The sequence below is a fragment of the Pseudophryne corroboree genome, chromosome 2, assembly GCF_028390025.1.
Source record: "Pseudophryne corroboree isolate aPseCor3 chromosome 2, aPseCor3.hap2, whole genome shotgun sequence".
Lineage (NCBI taxonomy): Eukaryota > Metazoa > Chordata > Amphibia > Anura > Myobatrachidae > Pseudophryne > Pseudophryne corroboree.
The window spans coordinates 489,716,959-489,739,905 of record NC_086445.1 but is presented as its reverse complement, the minus strand read 5'-3'; the positions used below and the strand labels follow the sequence as shown (position 1 = coordinate 489,739,905).

General features: G+C 47.5%; 1 protein-coding gene across 7 annotated transcripts in view; it reads right to left on the bottom strand.

Annotated features, from left to right (window-relative positions):
* Positions 1 to 22,947, bottom strand: part of LOC135030212 (sex comb on midleg-like protein 2) — a 377,407-nt gene that overhangs the window by 265,216 nt on the left and 89,244 nt on the right. For 6 of the 7 annotated variants that reach the window (XM_063953917.1, XM_063953923.1, XM_063953915.1 and 3 more), the window contains exon 2: positions 9,072 to 9,176. In XM_063953917.1, coding sequence (XP_063809987.1) covers positions 9,072 to 9,093 — 22 coding nt within the window. In that variant the 5' untranslated portion in view covers positions 9,094 to 9,176. Of the gene's footprint in view, positions 1 to 6,285; positions 6,399 to 9,071; positions 9,177 to 22,947 lie in introns of all 7 variants that reach the window. The other variant, XM_063953919.1, reaches the window with a different exon arrangement.

Genomic DNA, 22,947 nt, shown 5'->3' with positions numbered 1-22,947 from the left:
TTTGCTGTCAGTGCTCACAGTGATCCTCTCTTCAACATCGTTCTTCAAGTCATCTCGTCATTCAGTGTTCTTCAGCATTGTTTACAAATCACAAGTCATCTCTTCATGCAGTGTATTTCAGCATTGTTTGCAAATCACAAGTCATCTCCTCATTCAGTGTTCTTCAGCATTGTTCACAAATCACAAGTCATCTCTTCATTCAGTGTATTTCAGCATCATTTACGAATCACATATCACTTCTCCATTCAGTATTCTTCAGCACTATCTACAAGTCACGAACATTTTGTTCCTCAGAACTCACTTGGACTTATCTCCTAGTTGTGGTGTATTATTGAAGTCTCATTAAAATAAGATTTTACTTACCGGTAAATCTATTTCTCGTAGTCCGTAGTGGATGCTGGGGACTCTGTAAGGACCATGGGGAATAGACGGGCTCCGCAGGAGACATGGGCACTTTAAGAAAGAATTTAGATTCTGGTGTGCTCTGGCTCCTCCCTCTATGTCCCTCCTCCAGACCTCAGTTAGAGAAACTGTGCCCGGAAGAGCTGACAGTACAAGGAAAGGATTTTGGGAATCCAGGGCAAGATACATACCAGCCACACCAATCACACTGTATAACTTGTGATAAACTTACCCAGTCAACAGTATGAACAACAACAGAGCATCAGTACAACCCTGATGCAACTAGAACATAACCCTTATTGCAGAAATAACTATATACAAGTATTGCAGAAGAAGTCCGCACTTGGGACGGGCGCCCAGCATCCACTACGGACTACGAAAAATAGATTTACCGGTAAGTAAAATCTTATTTTCTCTAACGTCCTAGTGGATGCTGGGGACTCCGTAAGGACCATGGGGATTATACCAAAGCTCCCAAACGGGCGGGAGAGTGCGGATGACTCTGCAGCACCGATTGAGCAAACACAAGGTCCTCCTCAGCCAGGATATCAAACTTATAGAACTTTGCAAAAAAGTGTTTGAACCTGACCAAGTAGCCGCTCGGCACAGCTGTAATGCCGAGACCCCTCGGGCAGCCGCCCAAGAAAAGCCCATCTTCCTAGTGGAATGGGCCTTAACTGATTTTGGCAGCGGCAATCCAGCCGCAGAATGAGCCTGCTGAATCGTATTACAGATCCAGCGAGCAATAGTTTGCTTTGAAGCAGGCGCCCCAAGCTTGTTGGAAGCATACAGGATAAACAAAGATTCTGTTTTCCTGACCCTAGCCGTTCTGGCTACATAAACCTTCAAAGCCCTAACCACATCAAGTAACTCGGAATCTTCCAAGTCAGTAGTAGCCACAGGCACCACAATAGGTTGGTTTATATGAAAGGATGAAACCACTTTCGGCAGAAACTGTGGGCGGGTCCGCAATTCTGCTCTATTCGCATGGAAAACCAGATAGGGGCTTTTATGTGACAAAAGCCGCTAATTCTGACACACGCCTAGCCGAAGCCAAGGCTAGCAGCATGACCGCCTTCCACGTGAGACATTTCAATTCCATCGTTTTGAGTGGTTCAAACCAGTGGGATTTCAGGAAACTCAACACCACGTTAAGATCCCAAGGTGCCACTGGAGGCACAAAAGAAGGCTGAATATGCAGCACTCCCTTTACAGCGTCTGAACTTCAGGTAGAGTAGTCAACTCCTTTTGAAAGAAAATGGATAGGGCCGAAAGCTGGACCTTAATGACCCCAATTTTAGGCCCAAATTCACTCCTGACTGTAGGACGTGAAGGAAACGGCCCAGCTGGAATTCCTCCGTAGGGGCATTCCTGGCCTCACACCAAGCAACATATTTTCGCCATATACGGTGATAATGTTGAGTTGTCACGTCCTTCCTAGCCTTTATCAGCGTAGGAATGACCTCATCCGGAATGCCTTTTTCTGCTAGGATCCGGCGTTCAACCGCCATGCCGTCAAACGCAGCCGCGGTAAGTCTTGGAACAGACAGGGCCCCTGTTGCAACAAGTCCTGTCTTAGAGGCAGAGGCCACGGGTCCTCTGTGAGCATTTCTTGCAGATCTGGATACCAAGTCCTTCTTGGCCAATCCGGAACAATGAGTATTGTTCTCACTCCTCTTTTTCTTATGATTCTCAGCACCTTGGGTATGAGAGGAAGAGGAGGAAACACATAGACCGACTGGAACACCCACGGTGACACCAGTGCGTCCACAGCTATCGCCTGAGGGTCTCATGACCTGGCGCAATACCTCTGTAGCTTTTTGTTGAGGCGGGATGCCATCACGTCCACCTGTGGCAGTTCCCACCGACTTGCAATCTGCGTGAAGACTTCTTGATGAAGTCCCCACTCTCCCGGATGGAGGCCGTGCCTGCTGAGGAAGTCTGCTTCCCAGCTGTCCACTCCCGGGATGAACACTGCTGACAGTGCGCTTACGTGATTCTCCGCCCAGCGAAGAATTCTGGTGGCTTCTGACTGAATCAGAACCGGTTGGTCGCGAAGCAGGGTCTCCGCTTGACGTAGGGCGTTGTATACGGCCCTTAATTCCAGGATCGTGATGTGAAGGCAAGTCTCCTGACTTGATCACAGACCTTGGAAATTCCTTCCCTGTGCGACTGCTCCCCACCCTCGGAGGCTTGCATCCGTGGTCACCAGGACCCAGTCCTGAATGCCGATCTGTGGCCCTCGAGAAGGTGAGCACTCTGCAGCCACCACAGGAGAGACACCCTGGCCCTGGGGGATAGGGTGATTAACCGATGCATCTGAAGATGTGATCCGGACCACTTGTCCAGTAAGTCCCATTGAAAAGGTCCTCGCATGGAACCTGCCGAAGGGAATGGCCTCTTATGATGCCACCATCCTTCCCAGGACTCGAGTGCAGTGATGCACTGACACCTGTTTGGTGATGAGCCGTAGGAACCAACTGCGACTTTGGAATATTTAGAATCCAGCCGTGTTGCCGTTACACTTCCAGAGAAAGTGATACGCTGTTCAGCAACTGCTATCTTAATCTCGCTTTTATGAGGAGATCGTCCAAGTACTGGATAATTGTGACACCTTGCTTCCGCAGGAGCACCATCATTTCCGCCATTACCTTAGTGAAGATTCTCTGGGCCGTGGGGAGACCAAACGGCAACGTCTGAAATTGGTAATGACAATCCTGTACCGCAAATCTGAGGTACGCCTGATGAGGTGGATACATGGGGACATGAAGGTATGCATCCTTTATGTCCAGAGACACCATAAAATCTCCCCCTTTCAGGCTTGCGATGACCGCTCTTAGCGATTCCATCTTGAACTTGAACCTTTTCAGGTATATGTTCAGGGATTTTAAATTCAATATGGGTCTGACCGAACCGTCCGGTTTCGGGACTACAACATGGTCGAATAATAACCCCCTCCTTGTTGAAGGAGGGGAACCTTGACCACCACCTGTTGAAGATACAATTTGTGAATTGCAGTTAACACTATTTCCCTCTCGTGGGGGGAAGCCGGCAGGGCCGTCGGTGAGGGGGCATCTCCTCAAAGTCCAGCTTGTATCCCTGAGACACAATATCAATTGCCCAGGGATCCAACAAGGAGTGAACCCACTTGTGGCTGAAATTACGAAGACGTGCCCCCACCGGGCCTAGCTCCGCCTGTGGAGCCCCAGCGACATGCGGTGGATTTTGTAGAGGCCGGGGAGGACTTCTGTTCCTGGGAACTAGCTGTGTTGTGCAGCTTCTTTCCTCTGCCCCTGCCTCTGGCAAGAAAGGACGCACCTCGGACTTTCTTGTTTCTTTGTGATCGAAAGGCTGCATTTGATAATGTCGTGCTTTCCTAGGCTGTGCAGGAATATAAGGCAAAAGATCAGAATTACCAGCTATAGCTGTGGAGACCAGGTCCGAGATCCCTTCTCCACACAATCCTCAGCCTTCCAGATGCCTCTTAAGTCGGCATCACCTGTCCATTGCATATTCTACAGGACACGTCAAGCAGAAATCGACATAGCGTTGACTCTAGAACCCAGTAGACTAATGTCTCTTTGGGCATGTTTTATATATATATATCTTAAGACAGCATCTTTAATATATATATCTATATGGGTGTAGTATGGCTGACCGGCGGTCTCCTGACCGCCGGTCAGCTTACCGACGCCGTGATCCCGGCAGCATACCGACGCCGGGATCCCGGCGGGGATGGGCGAGTGGACACCCACGAGTGGAAATAGTCCCTCTTGGTCGGCATGCCGACCATCGGGATAGTGAGCCTCCGGGACGATGGAGGAGGTCATGTGACTGTCAGTCAGCAGACCGCCGGTCACATGAATACCACCCATCTATATATATATATATATATATATATATATATATATATATATATATATATATATATATATATATATACACACACATACTAGGGTCTCAATCTGACCACGCTGCTACAGTGCTATAAACCCATGCCGACACAATCGCCGGTCTGAGTAGTGTACCAGAATGTGCACGCTATCTGCAGGATCCCTGAGGATAGCTGTTAAGTCAGGGCTACCTTTTGGGCAAACGTGACACCCTAGGGCAGGCATATCAAAACTGCGGCCCTCCAGCTGTTGAGAAACTACATATCCCAGCATGCCCTGACACAGGTTTAGCATTCTCTGACAGCAAAACTGTGTCAGTGCATGCTGGGATATGTAGTTTCACAACAGCTGGAGGGCCACAGTTTGGACATGCCTACCCTAGGGGAAGATTCCCGTTGTATCCTGGCCCTAGTAGGGAAAGGATACTCCCTGAGAATTCTTTGTGGGAAACTGCAGTCTCTTGTCTGGAGATTCCCGCTCTTTTTCATCATTAGAGGAGGGAAATTTACCTCAGCTTTCTTCCCCTTAAACATGTGTACCCTTGTGTCAGGGACAGATGAATCATCAGTGATATGCAAATCATCTTTTATTACAATAATCATATATTGAATACTTTCCTGCCATCTTGGCTGTAACTTTGCATTATCGTAGTCGACACTGGAGTCAGACTCCGTGTCGATATCAGTGTCTATTATTTTGGATAGTGATCATTGAGAGACTCTGAAGGTCTCTGCGACATAGGGACAGACATGGGTAGATTCCCTGTCTGTTCTCTAATCTTTTGTGCAATAATTTCACCTTAGCACTTAATTACACATATCCAAACAGATGTCGGCGTTGTCGACGGAGACACCCCTCACACACACATTTGCTCCATCTTCTCCTTAGGGGAGCCTTTTACCTCAGACATGTCGACACACATGTACCGACACACCACACACTCAGGGAATGCTCATCTGAAGACAATTCCCCCACAAGGCCCTTTGGAGAGACAGAGAGAGAGTATGCCAGCACACACCCCAGCGCTATTAACCCAGGAATAACACAGTAACTTAATGTTAACCCAGTAGCTGCTGTTTATATTGATTTTTGCACCTAATTATGTGCCCCCCCTCTCTTTTTACACTCTTCTACCGTGTATCTGCAGGGGAGAGGCTGGGGAGCTTCCTCTCAGCGGTGCTGTGGAGAAAAAACATGGCGCTGGTGAGTGCTGAGGAAGAAGCTCCGCCCCCTCGACGGCGGGCTTCTGTCCCGCTTAAATATACATTTTCTTGGCGGGGGCTCATACATATATACAGTGCCCAACTGTATATATGCTAAACTTTTGCCAAAGAGGTCCCAATTGCTGCCCAAGGCGCCCTGCACCCTTACAGTGACCGGAGTATGTGAGGTGTGTGTGGGAGAAATGGCGCACAGCTGCAGTGCTGTGCGCTACCTCAGTAAAGACCGGAGTCTTCTGCCGCCGATTTCGAAGTCTTCTTGCTTCTCATGCTCACCCGGCTTCTGTCTTCCGGCTCTGCGAGGGGGACGGCGGCGCGGCTCCGGGATCGGACGACGAGGGTGAGATCCTGTGTACGATCCCTCTGGAGCTAATGGTGTCCAGTAGCCTAAGAAGCAGGACCTATCTTCAGAGAGTAGGGCTGCTTCTCTCCCCTCTGTCCCACGATGCAGGGAGTCTGTTGCCAGCAGAGCTCCCTGAAAATAAAAAAACCTAACAAAATACTTTCTTACAGCAAGCTCAGGAGAGCTCACTGAACAGCACCCAGCTCGTCCGGGCACAGATTCAAACTGAGGTCTGGAGGAGGGACATAGAGGGAGGAGCCAGAGCACACCAGAATCTAAATTCTTTCTTAAAGTGCCCATGTCTCCTGCGGAGCCCGTCTATTCCCCATGGTCCTTACGGAGTCCCCAGCATCCACTAGGACGTTAGAGAAAATGGAATTAATCTTTCTTCAGTGTATCGTTCTCAGTCATTGCCTTCATTGCTTACCCCTCTTCATCTTCGGCCCAACTCTTCAATCCATGAGTAAGAACTATATTCAGCCACCTTGTTTCCTTCCTCTGCCGAAAGCTGCTCCCTCAGTCAATTGGCAGTCGTCAGATCTGCAACTCAAGCGGAGCGTGACAGTCAGCTGACTGGAATCAAGATGGCAGCGCCCAGCAGTCAGATATGGAGGGAAAACTTATGATGTAAACTCAGGGAAAACTTGGGTGCACTCTGGGCAGCAGCAGACTCTAAAGGCCCATACACACTGGGCGATTTTGAGCTGAAAGCAGGTAACTTTTGGTGATTTGAGCTGCTTTCAGCTCAAAGCCGCCCAGTGTGTATGAGCAAGCGATGAGCGGTGAGCGCTGATGCGCGATCCCGTTTCATCGCTGGCAGCCGCCGTTCATCTACTGGTATTACCAGTAGATGAACGGCGGGGTGAGCGGCTTTCCATAGCGTGCTGCTATGGAAAGCCGCTCACCCCCGCTGACATCGCTGGGCAGCGGGGAAAATCGCTCAGTGTGTATGCACTGAGTGCTACTCAGCCCAGCAATCATCGCTGTGCATACACGCTGGGCAAAAACGCCCAGTGTGTATGGACCTTAAGAGACTGAGAGCAATGCATCCACAAGATCTTTGCAGTTCAGGTCCAGCATTACTTAATTGTACGGATAACATTGCTGCAATCAGGTATCTCAAAACTACATACAGAGAACTACTGTCAGGCGCATAATCAGCGTTGAAAGAGATGCAGCAGTTAGTAATACAGTCTCTTGCACAAACTGAAGTTATTGTTGCTTGTGTATGCTGAGCGAACTTTTAAGGCAAGAAAACTTGGCAAAGAAGGATGTCCTGACCTTCAGTACAGGTGGTAAGGGTAAGTCACAAGACAAACTAGTAAAACATAAGAGAAGTCAGAATCGTGACACCACTCGTACAGCAGCGCACCGTCACTGGAGATTGGTATGCCAACCACTGCCTTCCACAAGTGCTGGAAGCAATTTTCAGGCACCTTCCAAGAACTCACGCTTGTGGTGGCTTTCTCCAACAAAGTGGTGAATTTTCTGGCCCATGATTGCATCCAGGAGCTTGGTCATCCACCGTACAGTCCAGGCCTGGCCCCCTGAGACTTCTTAGTGTTCCCACAAATCAAGCGCAACATGCGCAGGATTCATTTTGATCCACTGGAAGCTGCAGTGAAGACCTTAATCCTGCATGTAGAAGACATACCTGCTTTGGACTGGTACCAGCTGCTTCACCAAGTAGTTTGGGCACATGCAACTTTGCATATACTCGTCTGGCGTATACTTTGTAAAAATATAATTTCACTTTCTTTGTAAATATTAGACTTTATTGTGCATCCGAAAATTTATTGCACATCCCTCGGACATATGCACCAAGCCAATGCAAATGCTTGAATTTTGAAGGATGATGTTACTCAAACAGAGCAAAAAGGAGGCAGATAGGACATATAGATACAAAAAAAACAAAAAACAAAAACAAAATCAGATACTTAAAGTAGGAGTGGTGATATTAGTAATGGAACAGAATGATTGCAATTTGCAACCCAGTTGTTATCCTTCAGGCTGAAAGAGCTCATTCACCATTTCTCCAGCATACAGTTAACTCTGCCGTGTCAAACATTTTGTAGCCAGCATACAAAATATGTAATAACCTTAATAGGAACCTATACAGTTTGGAACATATCCGATACACTTCAGGTAAACTTTAGAAGAGATTGTACTTTCAGTCTTAAGGGCCCCATGCACTACAACGATATGTCTGAGGCTGAAGTCGGATGTAATATCTCTGGAACTCCCCCGGGACCTTCCCGGGAGTGATTCCATACGATTTGGTACTTTTGTGCTATTTTTGCATGTAATCTATATCGCATGCGATTGATGAAGCCGCTATACATCGCATGCAATATATAGTACGGCATACAATTGTACCATGAGATATATCTGATGGGCTGGATAGACGGCTACGGGGGCTGGAAGTGTCCTGAGAATGCCAGTCAAACATCCCTGTGATACATCGCATGCGATATATCACATGCACAAAAAACACACTTTTTTCATCCGAATCCATCCAATTCCGATATCATTAGTGCAGCACCAGCGACCTAGGGGATCCTATCCGACAGCCACGGGGACGCGCATCAGACTGGATACGATCTAAAACATATACGATTGTACACAATTTCATACAATATATCAGACGGATATATCGGAATTGTATGAAATTGTGTAAAATTGTCCTAGTGTATGGGGCCCTTTACATGTGTGGATTGAATAAAGATTGTGTCCACTATGTGGCACTGTGACTTTACCCAAAACAGATACAGCTAAACTAAATCTCCCAAACTGCACTGTGTCACTCGGAAATCAGCCTCATGTCAATTCTGAGGTTACAGAGTCACTACAACCACCTGTCAAACAACTGGCGGGACTGCAGCATGCCTGCTGACAATGCGGGAAAATGTATTGAGTGGCAGTATTCATCTGTGTGATTTTGTTCCTTGATTTTAAAATGGCAAGGTTCCTAAAAGGCAAAACATGGTGTCTGGCTGCAGAATATTGCACAAGTATTCAGTGGAACACTTTTGAAAATGGAACTCATACACATGTCAAATCTGTAATGGTCACAGTGACGTGCAGTGAGGTAAATGGCTGAGGAGGCACTGGCTAGTACCAGAGAGAGATTTACACACAATATATGAACCCCTGGGTTCATATGGACATTATGCAAATGTCCCTACACCTATGATACATTTGCTCGGGATTTACCTTTTATCCTCTTAGGCTTCATACCGGATGATGCTCTTTAACTAAGCTGTCTGGGAAGCAGTTGTTTGGATTTTATTCCCCTTTCTTCTTCACCACAATGGCTTTCTGAGGAATAAAAGCATTGTAGATTTAACATTTTACATTTAGGACTCATTAAAGGGATTTTCACTTTGCAGTTAGTTTTTAGCTTTCATATGTCTGCTACAACATCACATGTCTTCCTTCTGTGCTTTTCAGTAGTGTTCATTTATCTGTGCTCTTTGCATTATACCTATACAACAGAAATTTGTTTCCCGTACATCAGTGTAAAAATAACCTATACCTGCTCCAATAAAAGACAGGTTGAAAAACAAAAAGATAAAGAAAGCAATGTATTAAGTAAAAGCAGCAAGAAGGTATGCAGATGTATAATGAAGACACCTACAAAGTCAAAAAATGTAAAGAAAAAATATATGACATATATATATATCTCACTCTGTGGTTTATAACAGTACCATGCTTATTTGTCCCTATTCCCTTTGCCATTATTGGAAGTGATTATACTCCCTTCTTAAGGAGTTTAAACCACAGTAATAATATACCCAATATGCCTGATTTATTCATTCATAAACAATAATCTTAGAATTTATGGGCCCTGAGGGGCCCATTACTGCAGCCTTCTGGAGAAGTGGGGATGCATTATACTAAGCCCTTCACATTTAATGCCAGGGATTCCCTACTACTGTGGTGTTGTGATGATTTGTGATTATTCGTCAATGCAAGAGAGGATTCCCTTAATAACCACTGTGCCTTCTAGAATTTTTAGTGTCTATTTTTTGGTTACTTCTGTTGCTTTCAGAACCAGAACCTTGTCATCGGAAAAGACTTGAAAGTTAAAAGGGGAGCCCGACTATAATGTCTAGGAGTGTGGAAATCCTGCGAGGGGTAAGCAGTGCGATGACTGGGAGGAGGAGGGTTCAGTGCTGGGGCTGCAGATGATACGGGTGAGGAGGAGGCAGATAACTGGCTCAGCTGCTTTATATACAGGTGAAACTCAGAAAATTAGAATATCGTGCAAAAGTTCATTTCTTTCAGTAATTCAACTTAAAAGGTGAAACTACAATATTATATAGACTGAACATGCAAAGTGAGATATTTCAAGCCTTTATTTGTTCTAAATTTTGATGATTGTGGCTTACAACTTAAGAAAACCCCAAATCCAAAATCTCAGAAAATTTGAATATTACAGAAAAGCAATAAAAAAAGGGATTTTAAATACAGAAATGTCAGCCCTCTGAAAAGTACAATCATGCATATGTACTCGGTACTTGGTTTGGGCCCCATTTGCATGAATTACTGCCTCAATGCGGCGTGGCATGGATTCTATCAGCCTGTGGCACTGCTGAGGTGTTATGGAAGACCAGGATGCTTCAATAGCGGCCTTCAGCTCTTCTGCATTGTTCTGTCTCATGTCTCCTCTTTCTCTTGGCAATGCCCCAGAAATTCTCTTTTGTCTATAGCCCAGGTAAGACGCTTCTGACGTTGTTTGTTGTTAAGGAGCGGCTTGACAAGAAGGCCTACCTGAGTTTCACCTGTATATACTGCGCGCCAGCAGAGGGGTGGGGCCCTGTGCACACCCTTCCAACACAGGCCATGCCCATGTCCAGATCACTCCAGCCAGACTGGTCAGGAGCTGTGCATGGGGACTAGTGAGCTTACACGTGCCAGTACTGGTGTATATAGTGCAGAATCATCAAAGCCTACCCATTACAGATATACAGTACATTATATATATATATATATATATATATATATATATATATATATATATACATACACACATATTAATTAGCTAATGCTACACACCTGCTCAGCATGACAGGGTCCCGACTCCCAACAGCAGGACTTCCAGAAACCCTGCACCTGCTGTGTGAGTAGCGTAATCTCTTACCCAGCACTGCTATTATTTATATTATTAACATCTCTCTGTTTTACCCTAGTCTGATTGCTGTTGTGTTGTTTACTTCCAATGTTTCATCTTACATGTATGCAAAATTATAAAGTGTTAAAATATATAAATATGGGAAATTTATATCTGCATCCCTACTGAATGGAAAGTACTGTCATTAATGACAGTTAAACACTTGGGGCCTGATTCAGATGAGTTTGGAGTAGCTACAGTATAGCTGCTGCTTACACAGAAGCAGCAACGATAACTAATATGGTAATGCAGCAGCTGCATTACTAATCTGAACTATTTCCAAGGACGCAGTATTGGATCTTTCCCGGCACCATCGGCCAGCTGCGTGACCAGTGTGGTCGCGTAAACCAGCTGCTACAAATCCTACCTTGAGGCCAGGAAATATCCATCTTATGACGGAGATCCTGGCCTTGTCCCTCCCATGTAAGGGCTACGAAACCCCAAATGGCATCAGACTGTCAATCACTGACAGGCTGATGCTGTAGCGCGACTGACATCACAGACCCATACTGCGCATGTCCGGCACATGCGCAAAGTACTGAATACTGGTACATTGCGCCAAACGCCACTACTCCAATCACATCTGAATGAGGGCCTTGAAACGCTATTTCTTGACTATAATTTACATGCATCAGTGTATTATTATATTGCGGAGGCATTTATGTGAATGCGTTATTAGGTAAACATTATCCTCTTTCTCATTGCATTAAACAAAAGGGTTTTTAGACTTGCTTTTAAGTGTCAGTTGGTTCAGGATCAGGGGAATTTCTGCTTGCAATCATGTGATTTTGATGTTTCACATCAAACCGATAACTGCTTTGAAGCCACTCCTGAGTTAGCTATTCATATTAAAAGCACTCACGTGTTTGATTCTTTAACAAATTCAATGCCAAGTGAACAATGCATAGGATTTTCTAAAATTCCCAAGCAGATATTTTAAGTGGCTACAGATGGACTGAAAGCGTGCTATTTTACTCACTGCAATAAGATCCTGTATTAATGCAAACAGTGGCGTTGACTGCAGACAAGAAAGAGTCACTGGTCTATGTTCTCCTCAGATACTGTTGTCAGATTATAACTGTGGTCTGTATTATCCTCAGGATATGGTATCTCTCCTCCTAAGATATTGTTCTTGGGTCCTATTCCCCTCAGAGAATGGCCCTGGCCTTACTCGCTCCTCCTCAACATTTACCACCTGCCCCCTTCCTTCAGGATTCTTCCAGATACAGTCCTCAGTTCCTTCCATCTCTAACACTGATCATCCTTGAGATGTTCCTACAGCTTAATTTGAGTCTACCTGTGATAAATTCAGTTGATTGGACATGATTTGGAAAGCCACACACCGGTCACTTTTCTAAACTGTGTGGGTCCCCGGGGACGCGCTCCGCTGAAGCTGGTTGTCTTGTTTAAGCTTCCTGTAATAGAGGACGGAGGCGGAGCCTTTCCAGTCCTCTTGCGGCAGCGCCGCCCCCCTCCCTCGCCGGACAGAGAGTGAGGACGCCCCCCTTCCCGACGATCACCTGCTGCAGCTTCACGGGGGCCGGACAGAGAGCGAGGATGGCTCTGCGGCGCTGCACACTGTGCTGCGGGGGGAGGAGAGCGCCGGTGACCGCGGACTGTGAGTGCTGTGAGGAAGGGTGAGCTGGACTTGTGGTGGCGGCTGGGGGGCTGCTCATATCGGTGGGAAGGCGGGGATGGGGGCTGCATGGCGCCGGCAAACAGGTGTTAAACACCACAAAAATGTTGCATGGAGTGGGAGTGAGGCGAGAGGGTGACAGTGCTGCTGGTCGGTGCAGCATACAGGACACTTGGTACAACCACTGGATTCGAGTCATGCTGCCTGTAATTTATGTGCTGAGTGATCAACTTCAGTGACACTCACTGTGCTGGCTGTCTTTGTTGGTTGCTGCTGGTTGCTGCTGATTGCAGCTGGTTGCTGTAAAGACAGCCAGCACAGTGAGTGTCACTGAAGTTGATCACTCAGCACATAAATTACAGGCAGCATGACTCGAATCCAGTGGTTGTACCAAGTGTCCGAAGTCGGTGGTCAGGATGTCGGCATTCAGTATACCAACACCAGCATCCCGATCGCAGCAATGCGGACAAGAGTGCAGAGGGTACCCTAACCTCCCACCCCTAACCCTCCGTTTCCCGCAGCCTAAACCTAACCCTCCCCCTTAGTGCCTAACACTTATCCCACCTCTCTGCAGCCTAACCCTAACCTCCCCAACCCCATATCCTAAACCCCCCCCCGCACGCTAAACCAGTGGCGGCAGTGCATACTTACTTTCAGGACCATGACTGTCAGGATATCGTTGCCGGGATCCTGATCTCCTCGGGATGCCAGCGTTGGTATTCTGGCAGCTGTCAGGATTCCCCCGTCGGTATTACGGCTGCTGGGATCCCAACAGCCAGGATCCTGAACACATATTTCGATATGATATCAGCCCAGCATCATCCAGTCTGGGGCTCCTATTATAGCGGCACCATAAACCCATTACATATATAAAATGTATTATTTAATAATGTTGTCCTGTTTTTTAATCATATAATTAAGTGCTCCACCTGGCGCAATGTGCATAATGTGCTCTGCCTGGCGCAATGTGTATAACGTGCTCTCCTTGGCTCAGTGTGTATAGGAGGTTCTAACTGGTGCAATGTGTATAAGTGGCACTACTGTGTGGAGTAATGTGAATTAGTACTATTGTGTGACCACGCCCCTTCCCCATGAAGCAACGCCCCTAAAAAATTCCGGCTGGCCTTCGACGCGCACTGTCGCATTTTTCGGTGTGGGTGGGGGTGCACCAATTCTCTTTCTGCCACAATGTCACCAAAATGTCTAGTTACATCTATAGTGCGGGGTGTCCTGTATGCTACACAGCCCAGCAGCATCGTCACCCCATCCTCCCCCTTGCACGACTTTTGTAGTGTCCAAATCAAGTTTGTGTTTTTATATTTGAATCATTAATAAGACTAATTAAAACCTTCATTCCGATGGGACCCAGAAAAGGACAGGTAGGACCCCAATTTTTAAAAGTGAGGGGTCCCTGGGACCCATTTTTTTGGGGTCTCAGCGCGATCACTGAGGATTGTCTCGAGGCATAAATCTGGGGAAGGGTACAGAAAAATATCTGCTGCTTTGAACAATGAGCACAGTGGCCTCCATCATCCGTAAATGACAGAAGGTCGGAACCACCGAACGTTGGCCGGCCATCTAAACTGAGTAATCAGGGGAGAAGGGTCATAGTCAGGAAGGTGACCAAGAACCCGATGGTCACTTTGTCAGAGCTACAGCATTCCTCTGTAGAGAGAGGACAACCTTCCAGTAGGACAACCATCTCTGCAGCAATCCACCAATCAAGCCTGTATGGTAGAGTGGCCAGATAGAATCCACTCCTTAGTAAAACACACATGGCAGCCCGCCTGGAGTTTGCCAAAATGCACCTGAAGGACTCTCAGACCATGAGAAACAAAATTCTCTGGTCTGATGAGACAAAAATTGAACTCTTTGGCATGAATGTCAGGCGTCACATTTGGAGGAAACCAGGCACCGCTCATCCCCAGGCCAAAACCAACCCTACAGTGAAGCATGGTGGTGGCAGCATCATGCTGTGGGGATGTTTTTCAGCGGCAGGAACTGGGAGACTAGTCAGGATAGAGGGAAAGATGAATGCAGAAATGTACAGAGACATCCTGGATGAAAACCTGCTCCAGAGCGCTCTTGACCTCAGAATGGGGCAACAGTTCATCCTTCAGCAGGACAACGACCAAGCTATTAAAGGAGTGGCTCCAGGACAACTCTGTAAATGTCCTTGATTGGCCCAGCCAGAGCCCAGACTTGAATCCGATTGAACATCTCTGGAGAGATCTGAAAATGGCTGTGCACCAACGCTTCCCATCCAACCTGATGGAGCTTGAGAGGTGCTGCAAAGAGGAATGGGTGAAACTGCTCAAAGATTGGTGTGCCAAGCTTGTGGCATCATATTCAAAAAGACTTGAGGCTATAAATGCTGCCAAAAATGCATCAAAGTATTGAACAAAGGCTGTGAATACTTATGTACATGTGATTTTTTTTTTTTTTTTTTATAAATTTGCAGAAACCTAGAAAAAAAAAATTTTGAGGTCCCCTTAAGACGAAACGCGTAGGGTTCATCGATTATTGTACACTATCCGTTTGCTTCGAATATCCTCCTTTTGACCTCACACCGTTAAGATGAGGAGGTCATTCTAGTATACCACCAAAGCAATCTAATGTATATTTAATTGATTGCAATTTTATGTATTTTAATACTATTTTGTTAGGCAAAAAAAAATAAGATTTTAAACCTACCGGTAAATCTTTTTCTCCTAGTCCGTAGAGGATGCTGGGGACACCGTAAGGACCATGGGGAATAGACGGGCTCCGCAGGAGACATGGGCACTATAAAGAAACTTTAGAATGGGTGTGCACTGGCTCCTCCCTCTATGCCCCTCCTCCAGACTTCAGTTAGAGAAACTGTGCCCAGAGTAGACGGACAGTACGAGGCAAGGATTTTGTTAATCCAAGGGCAAGATTCACACCAGCCCACAATAACCACACCGTATAACCTGGAATATACGAACCAGTCAACAGTATGAAACAGAACAGCATCAGTCAAAGACTGAACAAAACTGTAACATAACCATTATGCAAGCAAATAACTATATACAAGTCTTGCAGAATGTTGTCCGCACTTGGGACGGGCGCCCAGCATCCTCTACGGACTAGGAGAAAAAGATTTACCAGTAGGTTTAAAATCTTATTTTCTCTTACGTCCTAGAGGATGCTGGGGACTCCGTAAGGACCATGTGGATTATACCAAAGCTCCCAAACGGGCGGGAGAGTGCGGATGACTCTGCAGCACCGATTGAGCAAACATGAGTTCCTCCTCAGCCAGGGTATCAAACTTGTAGAATTTAGCAAAAGTGTTTGAACCCGACAAAGTCACCGCTCAGCAAAGCTGTAAAGCCGAGATTCCTCGGGCAGCCGCCCAAGAAGATCCCACCTTCCTAGTGGAATGGGCCTTCACCAAAGTAGGTAACGGCAATCCAGCCATAGAATGAGCCTGCTGAATCGTGTTACAGATCCAGCGAGCAATAGTCTGCTTAGAAGCAGGAGTGCCAACCTTGTTGGCTGCATACAGGACAAACAGAGCTTCTGTTTTCCTAATTCGAGCCGTCCTGGCTACGTACATTTTTAAGGCCCTGACTACATCCAGGGAGTTGGAATCCTCCAAATCTCCCGTACCCACAGGCACCACAATAGGTTGGTTCATATGAAAAGAGGAAACCACCTTAGGCAAAAACTGAGAACGAGTTCGCAACTCAGCTCTGTCCACATGGAAAATCAGATAGGGGCTTTTGTGAGATAAAGCCGCCAACTCAGACACTCGCCTTGCAGACGCCAAGGCCAACAACATAACCACTTTCCAAGTGATATATTTTAATTCCACGGTTTGAAGAGGCTCAAACCAATGAGACTTAAGGAACTGTAACACCACGTTAAGGTCCCATGGTGCCACTGGGGGCACAAAAGGAGGCTGGATATGCAGCACTCCCTTCACAAAAGTCTGGACTTCTGGTAGAGAAGCCAATTCCTTCTGAAATAAAATAGACAGGGCCGAAATCTGTACCTTAATGGAACCTAATTTTAGGCCCAAATTCACTCCAGTCTGTAGGAAGTGGAGAAAACGGCCCAGATGGAATTCCTCCGAAGAAGCATTCTTGCTCTCACACCAAGACACATACTTCCTCCAGATACGGTGATAATGTTTCGCTGTCACCTCCTTCCTAGCCCTTATCAGAGTAGGAATGACCTCATCCGGAAAGCCCTTTTCAGCTAGGATCCGGCGTTCAACCGCCATGCCGTCAAACGCAGCCGTGGTAAGTCTTGGAACAGACAGGGCCCCTGTTGCAACAGGTCCTCTCTGAGAGGAAGAGGCCACGGATCTTCTGAGAGCATTTCCTGTAGCTCCGGATACCAGGCCCTTCGAGGCCAATCTGGAACAATGAGAATTGCCTGTACTCCTTTTCGTCTTATGATTCTCAATATTTTTGAGATGAGAGGAAGAGCAGGGAACACATAGACCGACTGGAACACCCACGGGGTCACCAGGGCGTCCACCGCTACCGCCTGAGGGTCCCTTGACCTGGCACAATACCTCGGGAGCTTTTTGTTGAGGCTTGACGCCATCATGTCTATTTGAGGCAGTCCCCACTGACTTGCAATCTCTGCAAAGACTTCTTGATGAAGTCCCCACTCTCCTGGATGGAGATCTTGTCTGCTGAGGAAGTCTGCTTCCCAGTTGTCCACTCCCGGAATGAAGACTGCTGCCAAAGCGCTTACATGATTTTCCGCCCAGTGAAGAATTCTGGTGGCTTCTGCCATTGCCACTCTGCTCCTTGTTCCGCCTTTGGCGGTTTACATGAGCCACAGCCGTGACGTTGTCTGACTGAATCAGAACCGGTAGGTCGCGAAGAAAGGTCTCCGCTTGACGTAGGCCGTTGTATATGGCCCTTAATTCCAGTACGTTGATGTGCAGACAAACCTCCTGGCTTGACCACAGACCCTGGAAGTTTCTTCCCTGTGTGACTGCTCCCCAGCCTCGTAGGCTCGCGTCCGTGGTCACCAGAACCCAGTCCTGAATACCGAACCTGCGACCCTCTAGAAGGTGAGCACTCTGCAGCCACCACAAGAGAGATACCCTGGCCCTGGGGGACAGGCTGATCATCTGATGAATATGTAGATGTGACCCGGACCACTTGTCCAGAATGTCCCACTGAAAGGTCCTCGCATGGAACCTGCCGAATGGAATGGCCTCGTAAGACGCCACCATCTTTCCCAGAACTCGAGTGCATTGATGGACCGACACCCTTTTGGGCTTTAACAGGTCCCTGACCACGGTCTGGAGTTCCTGGGCCTTTTCCATCGGGAGAAAAACCCTTTTTTGTTCCGTATCCAGAATCATGCCTAAGAAAGGCAAACGGGTCGTTGGAACCAACTGTGACTTTGGTAGATTGAAAATCCAGCCGTGCTGTTGCAACACCCTCAGGGAGAGTGACATGCTGTTCAGCAACTGTTCTCTCGACCTCGCTTTTATTAGGAGATCGTCCAAGTACGGGATAATTGTGACACCCTGCTTGCGCAGGAGCACCATCATTTCCGCCATTACCTTGGTGAAAATCCTCGGGGCCGTGGAAAGCCCAAACGGCAACGTCTGAAATTGGTAATGACAATCCTGTAAAGCAAATCTCAGGAATGCCTGATGAGGAGGATATATGGGGACATGAAGGTATGCATCCTTTATGTCCAGGGACACCATATAATCCCCCACCTTCAGGCTGGCGATGACCGCTCTGAGCGATTCCATCTTGAATTTGAACCTTTTCAAGTATAGGTTTAAGGATTTTAAATTAAGAATGGGTCTGACTGAACCATCCGGTTTTGGTACCACAAACAGGGTTGAGTAGTACCCCGTCCCCTGTTGAAGCAGGGGCACCTGGACCACCACTTGTTGAAGACACAGCTTTTGAATTGCCTTTAAAACTACTTCCCTCTCCGGAGAAGAAGCTGGTAGGGCCGATTTGAAAAACCGGCGAGGAGGCACCTCTTCGAATTCCAGCTTGTAACCCTGGGAAACAATGTCTCTTGCCCAGGGATCCACCTGTGATTAAATCCAGACGTGGCTGAAAAGTCGAAGACGTGCCCCCACTGGGGCGGACTTCCTCAGGGGAGCCCCAGCGTCATGCGGTGGATTTTGTAGAAGCCGGGGAGGACTACAGTTCCTGGGAACTAGCTGTAGTTGGGAGCTTTTTCCCTCTACCCTTACCTCTGGCGAGAAAGGTAGATCCCCATACTCTCTTGGATTTATGCGACCGAAAGGACTGCATCTGATAATATGGCGTTTTCTTTTGCTGTGAGGAAACATAAGGTAAAAAAGTGTATTTACCTGCAGTAGCTGTGGAAACCAGGTCCGTGAGACCGTCCCCAAATAACTCCTCACCCTTGTAAGGCAAAACCTCCATATGCTTCTTTGAGTCGGCATCACCCGTCCATTGTCTGGTCCACAGGGCTCGCCTAGCAGAAATCGCCATGGCGTTGGCTCTGGAACCCAGTAGGCCAACGTCTCTCTGAGCATCTCTCAGATATAGGACAGCATCCTTAATATGACCCAAGGTCAATAAAACGGTATCCTTATCCAGTGTATCAATTTCAGCAGACAAGGTATCTGTGGGATCCGGATTGAAAGTCGACAGTAACTAGGTCGACAATGTCTAGGTCGACCACTATTGGTCGACAGTAACTAGGTCGACAGGGTGTCTAGGTCGACATGAGTTTTTCACAATTTTTTTCTTTTTTTGAACCTTTTCATACTTAACGATCCACGTGGACTACGATTGGAACGGTAATCTGTGCCGAGCGAAGCGGTAGCGGAGCGAAGGCACCATGCCCGAAGCATGGCGAGCGAAGCAAGCCATGCGAGGGGACGCGGTGCACTAATTGGGGTCACTCTACGAAGAAAACGACACCAAAATAACATTAAAAACTCATGTCGACCTTTTGACCTGTCGACCTAGAACATGTCGACCTAAAGACCCTGTCGACCCTGTCGACCTAGACACCCTGTCGACCTAGTTACTGTCGACCAATAGTGGTCGACCTAGACATTGTCGACCTAGTTACTGTCGACTTTCAAACCACACCCGGTATCTGTCCACGCTGCTACAGCGCGACAAACCCAAGCCGACGCTATCGCCGGTCTGAGTAATGTACCAGTATGTGTGTAAATTGACTTCAACGTAGTCTCTTGCCTGCGATCAGCAGGATCCTTGAGGGTTGCAGTATCTTGAGACGGCAGCGCCACCTTCTTGGATAAGCGCGTCAATGCTTTGTCCACTCTGGGAGAGGATTCCCACCGTATCCTGTCCTTAGCCGGGAAAGGATACGCCATAAGAATCCTTTTGGGAATCTGCAGTTTCTTGTCTGGAGTTTCCAAAGCCCTTTCAAACAACTAATTTAGCTGTTGTGAAGGGGGGAAAGTTACCTCAGGTTTCTTTTCCTTATACATGTGCACCCTCGTGTCTGGGACCGAGGGGTCATCTGTGATATGCAACACATCTTTTATAGCAATAATCATATAATGAATACTTTTTGCCAATTTCGGCTGCAACCTCGCATCATCATAGTCGACACTGGAGTCATAATCCGTGTCGGTATCAGTGTTTGCCACTAGGGATAGTGGGCGCTTTTGAGACCCAGAAGGGCCCTGGACTCTGCTTTGTCCAACCTTTTGTGCAATAATTTCACATTTGCATTTAAAACATTCCACATATCCAACCAATCAGGTGTCGGCGGTGCCGACGGAGACACCACACTCATTTTCTCCACCTCCTCCCTAGAAGAGCCTTCCGCTTCAGATATGCCGACACACGCGTACAGACACCCCACACACTCAGGGAAATCTCTAATCTGGAGACAGTTCCCCCAACAAGGCCCTTTGGAGAGACAGAGAGAGAGTATGCCAGCACACACCCAGCGCCAATGACCCTGGAAACACAAGTCCCAGCAATACACAGCGCTTTTTTGTTTTATATATAAATATATTGACTGTGCTCAAATTATGAGCCCCCCCCCCCCCCCCCCCCTCCTTCAAAGCCCTCTGTCACCGTGTTCAGCAGGGGAGAGTCCGGGGAGCCAGCTTCTCATCAGCGTGCTGTGGAGAAAATGGCGCTGGTTAGTGCTGTGGGATCAAGCTCCGCCCCCTCAGCGGCGGGCTTCGGTCCCGCTCAAAATATATCATACTGCCATAGCTTGATTATACCTATAATGCCAGCCAAGAGGATTATTGCTGCCCAGGGCGCCCCCCCTGCGCCCTGCACCCATCTGTGCCTGTGTATGTGTGCGGGAGCAATGGCGCGCAGCGTTACCGCTGTGCCTTACCTCAGTGAAGATCCGAAGTCTTCTGCCGCCTGTGAAGTCTTCTTTCTTCATATACTCACCCGGCTTCAATCTTCCGGCTCTGCAAGGAGGACGGCGGCGCGGCTCTGGGACGAACGGCAAGGGTGAGACCTGCGTTCCTCTCCCTCTGGAGCTAATGGTGTCCAGTAGCCTAAGAAGCAGAGCCTATCACTGAAGTAGGTCTGCTTCTCTCTTCTCAGTCCCACGACGCAGGGAGCCTGTTGCCAGCAGGACTCCCTGAAAATAAAAAACTTAACAAAATTCTTTATTACAGAGAAATTCAGGAGAGCTCCCCTGAAAGCACCCAGTCTCCTCTGGGCACAGGATCTAACTGAGGTCTGAAGGAGGGGCATAGAGGGAGGAACCAGTGCACACCCATTCTAAAGTTTCTTTATAGTGCCCATGTCTCCTGCGGAGCCCGTCTATTCCCCATGGTCCTTACGGAGTCCCCAGCATCCTCTAGGACGTAAGAGAAATAGGATTTTAATTACCTAAAAAGGTAAATCCTTTTCTCATAGTCCGTAGAGGATGCTGGGGTTCATATTAGTACCATGGGGGTATAGACGGGTTCCCCAGGAGCCATTGGCACTTTAAGAGTTTAATAGTGTGGGCTGGCTCCTCCCTCTATGCCCCTCCTACCAGACTCAGTCTAGAAACTGTGCCAGAGGAGACGACATACTTCGAGAGAAGGAAATACACAGATAGTGGCGAGATTCATACCAGCTCACACAACAGACAAACCCGGCTAACAAGCCAGAAAAACACAGCAACAGCTGAAACAGTACTGAAACAGTAAACAATGCAGAACTTACCTAGGAACCAGGTAGAACTGAACTAAAAAACCAAAGCAGGAAAACGAAGCGCTGGGCGGGCGCCCAGCATCCTCTACGGACTACGAGAAAAGGATTTACTGGTTCAGGTAATTAAAATCCTATTTTCTCTTACGTCCTAGAGGATGCTGGGGTCCATATTAGTACCATGGGGATGTATCAAAGCTCCCAGAATGGGAGGGAGAGCGCGGAGGCTCCTGCAAGACCACTTGACCAAAGTTGAGGTCATCAGAGGCCAAAGTGTCGAACTTGTAAAACCTGGCAAACATGTTCGAACCAGACCAAGTCACAGCTTGGCAAAGCTGTAGTGCCGAGACACCCCGGGCCAGCCGCCCAGGAAGAACCCACTTTATGAGTAGAGTGGGCCTTAACAGTTTTTGGACACGGCAATCCTGACGTAGAATAGGCATGCTGGATAGTGAACCTGATCCAGCGTGAAAACGACTGCTTCGAAGCAGGACACCCAATTTTCTTGGGATCATAGAGGACAAACAGAGAGTCAGTTTTCCTATGACGAGCTGTCCTCTGCATATAGATCTTCAAAGCCCTCACAACATCCAAGGCCTTTGAAGCAATTGAGGAGTCAGTAGCCACTGGCACCACAATAGGCTGGTTGATATGAAAAGCCGATACAACCTTAGGCAGGAACTGCGGACAAGTCCTAAGTTCCGCCCTGTCTTTATGGAAGATCAGATAAGGGCTTTTACAAGATAAAGCCCCCAATTCCAACACGCGTCGAGCAGAAGCCAAGGCCAACAAAGTGACCGCCTTCCATGTGAGAAACTTGATGTTAGCCTCCAGTAGAGGCTCAAACCAAGCTGATTGTAGGAACTGCAACACCACATCTAGATCCCAGGGTGCCGTTGGCGCCACAAAAGGAGGTTGGATGAGCAGAACCCCTTTTCTAAAAGGTCTGAACCTCAGGAAGGACAGCCAATTGCTTTTGAAAGAAGATGGACAAGGTAGAGATTTGGACCTTGATGGAGCCCAATCTCAGGCCCATATCCACTCCTGCTTGCAGGAAAAGGAGAAAACGTCCGAGTTGAAAATCCACCACAGGAAATTTTCTGGATTCACACCAGGAAACATTTTTTCCAAATACGGTGGTAA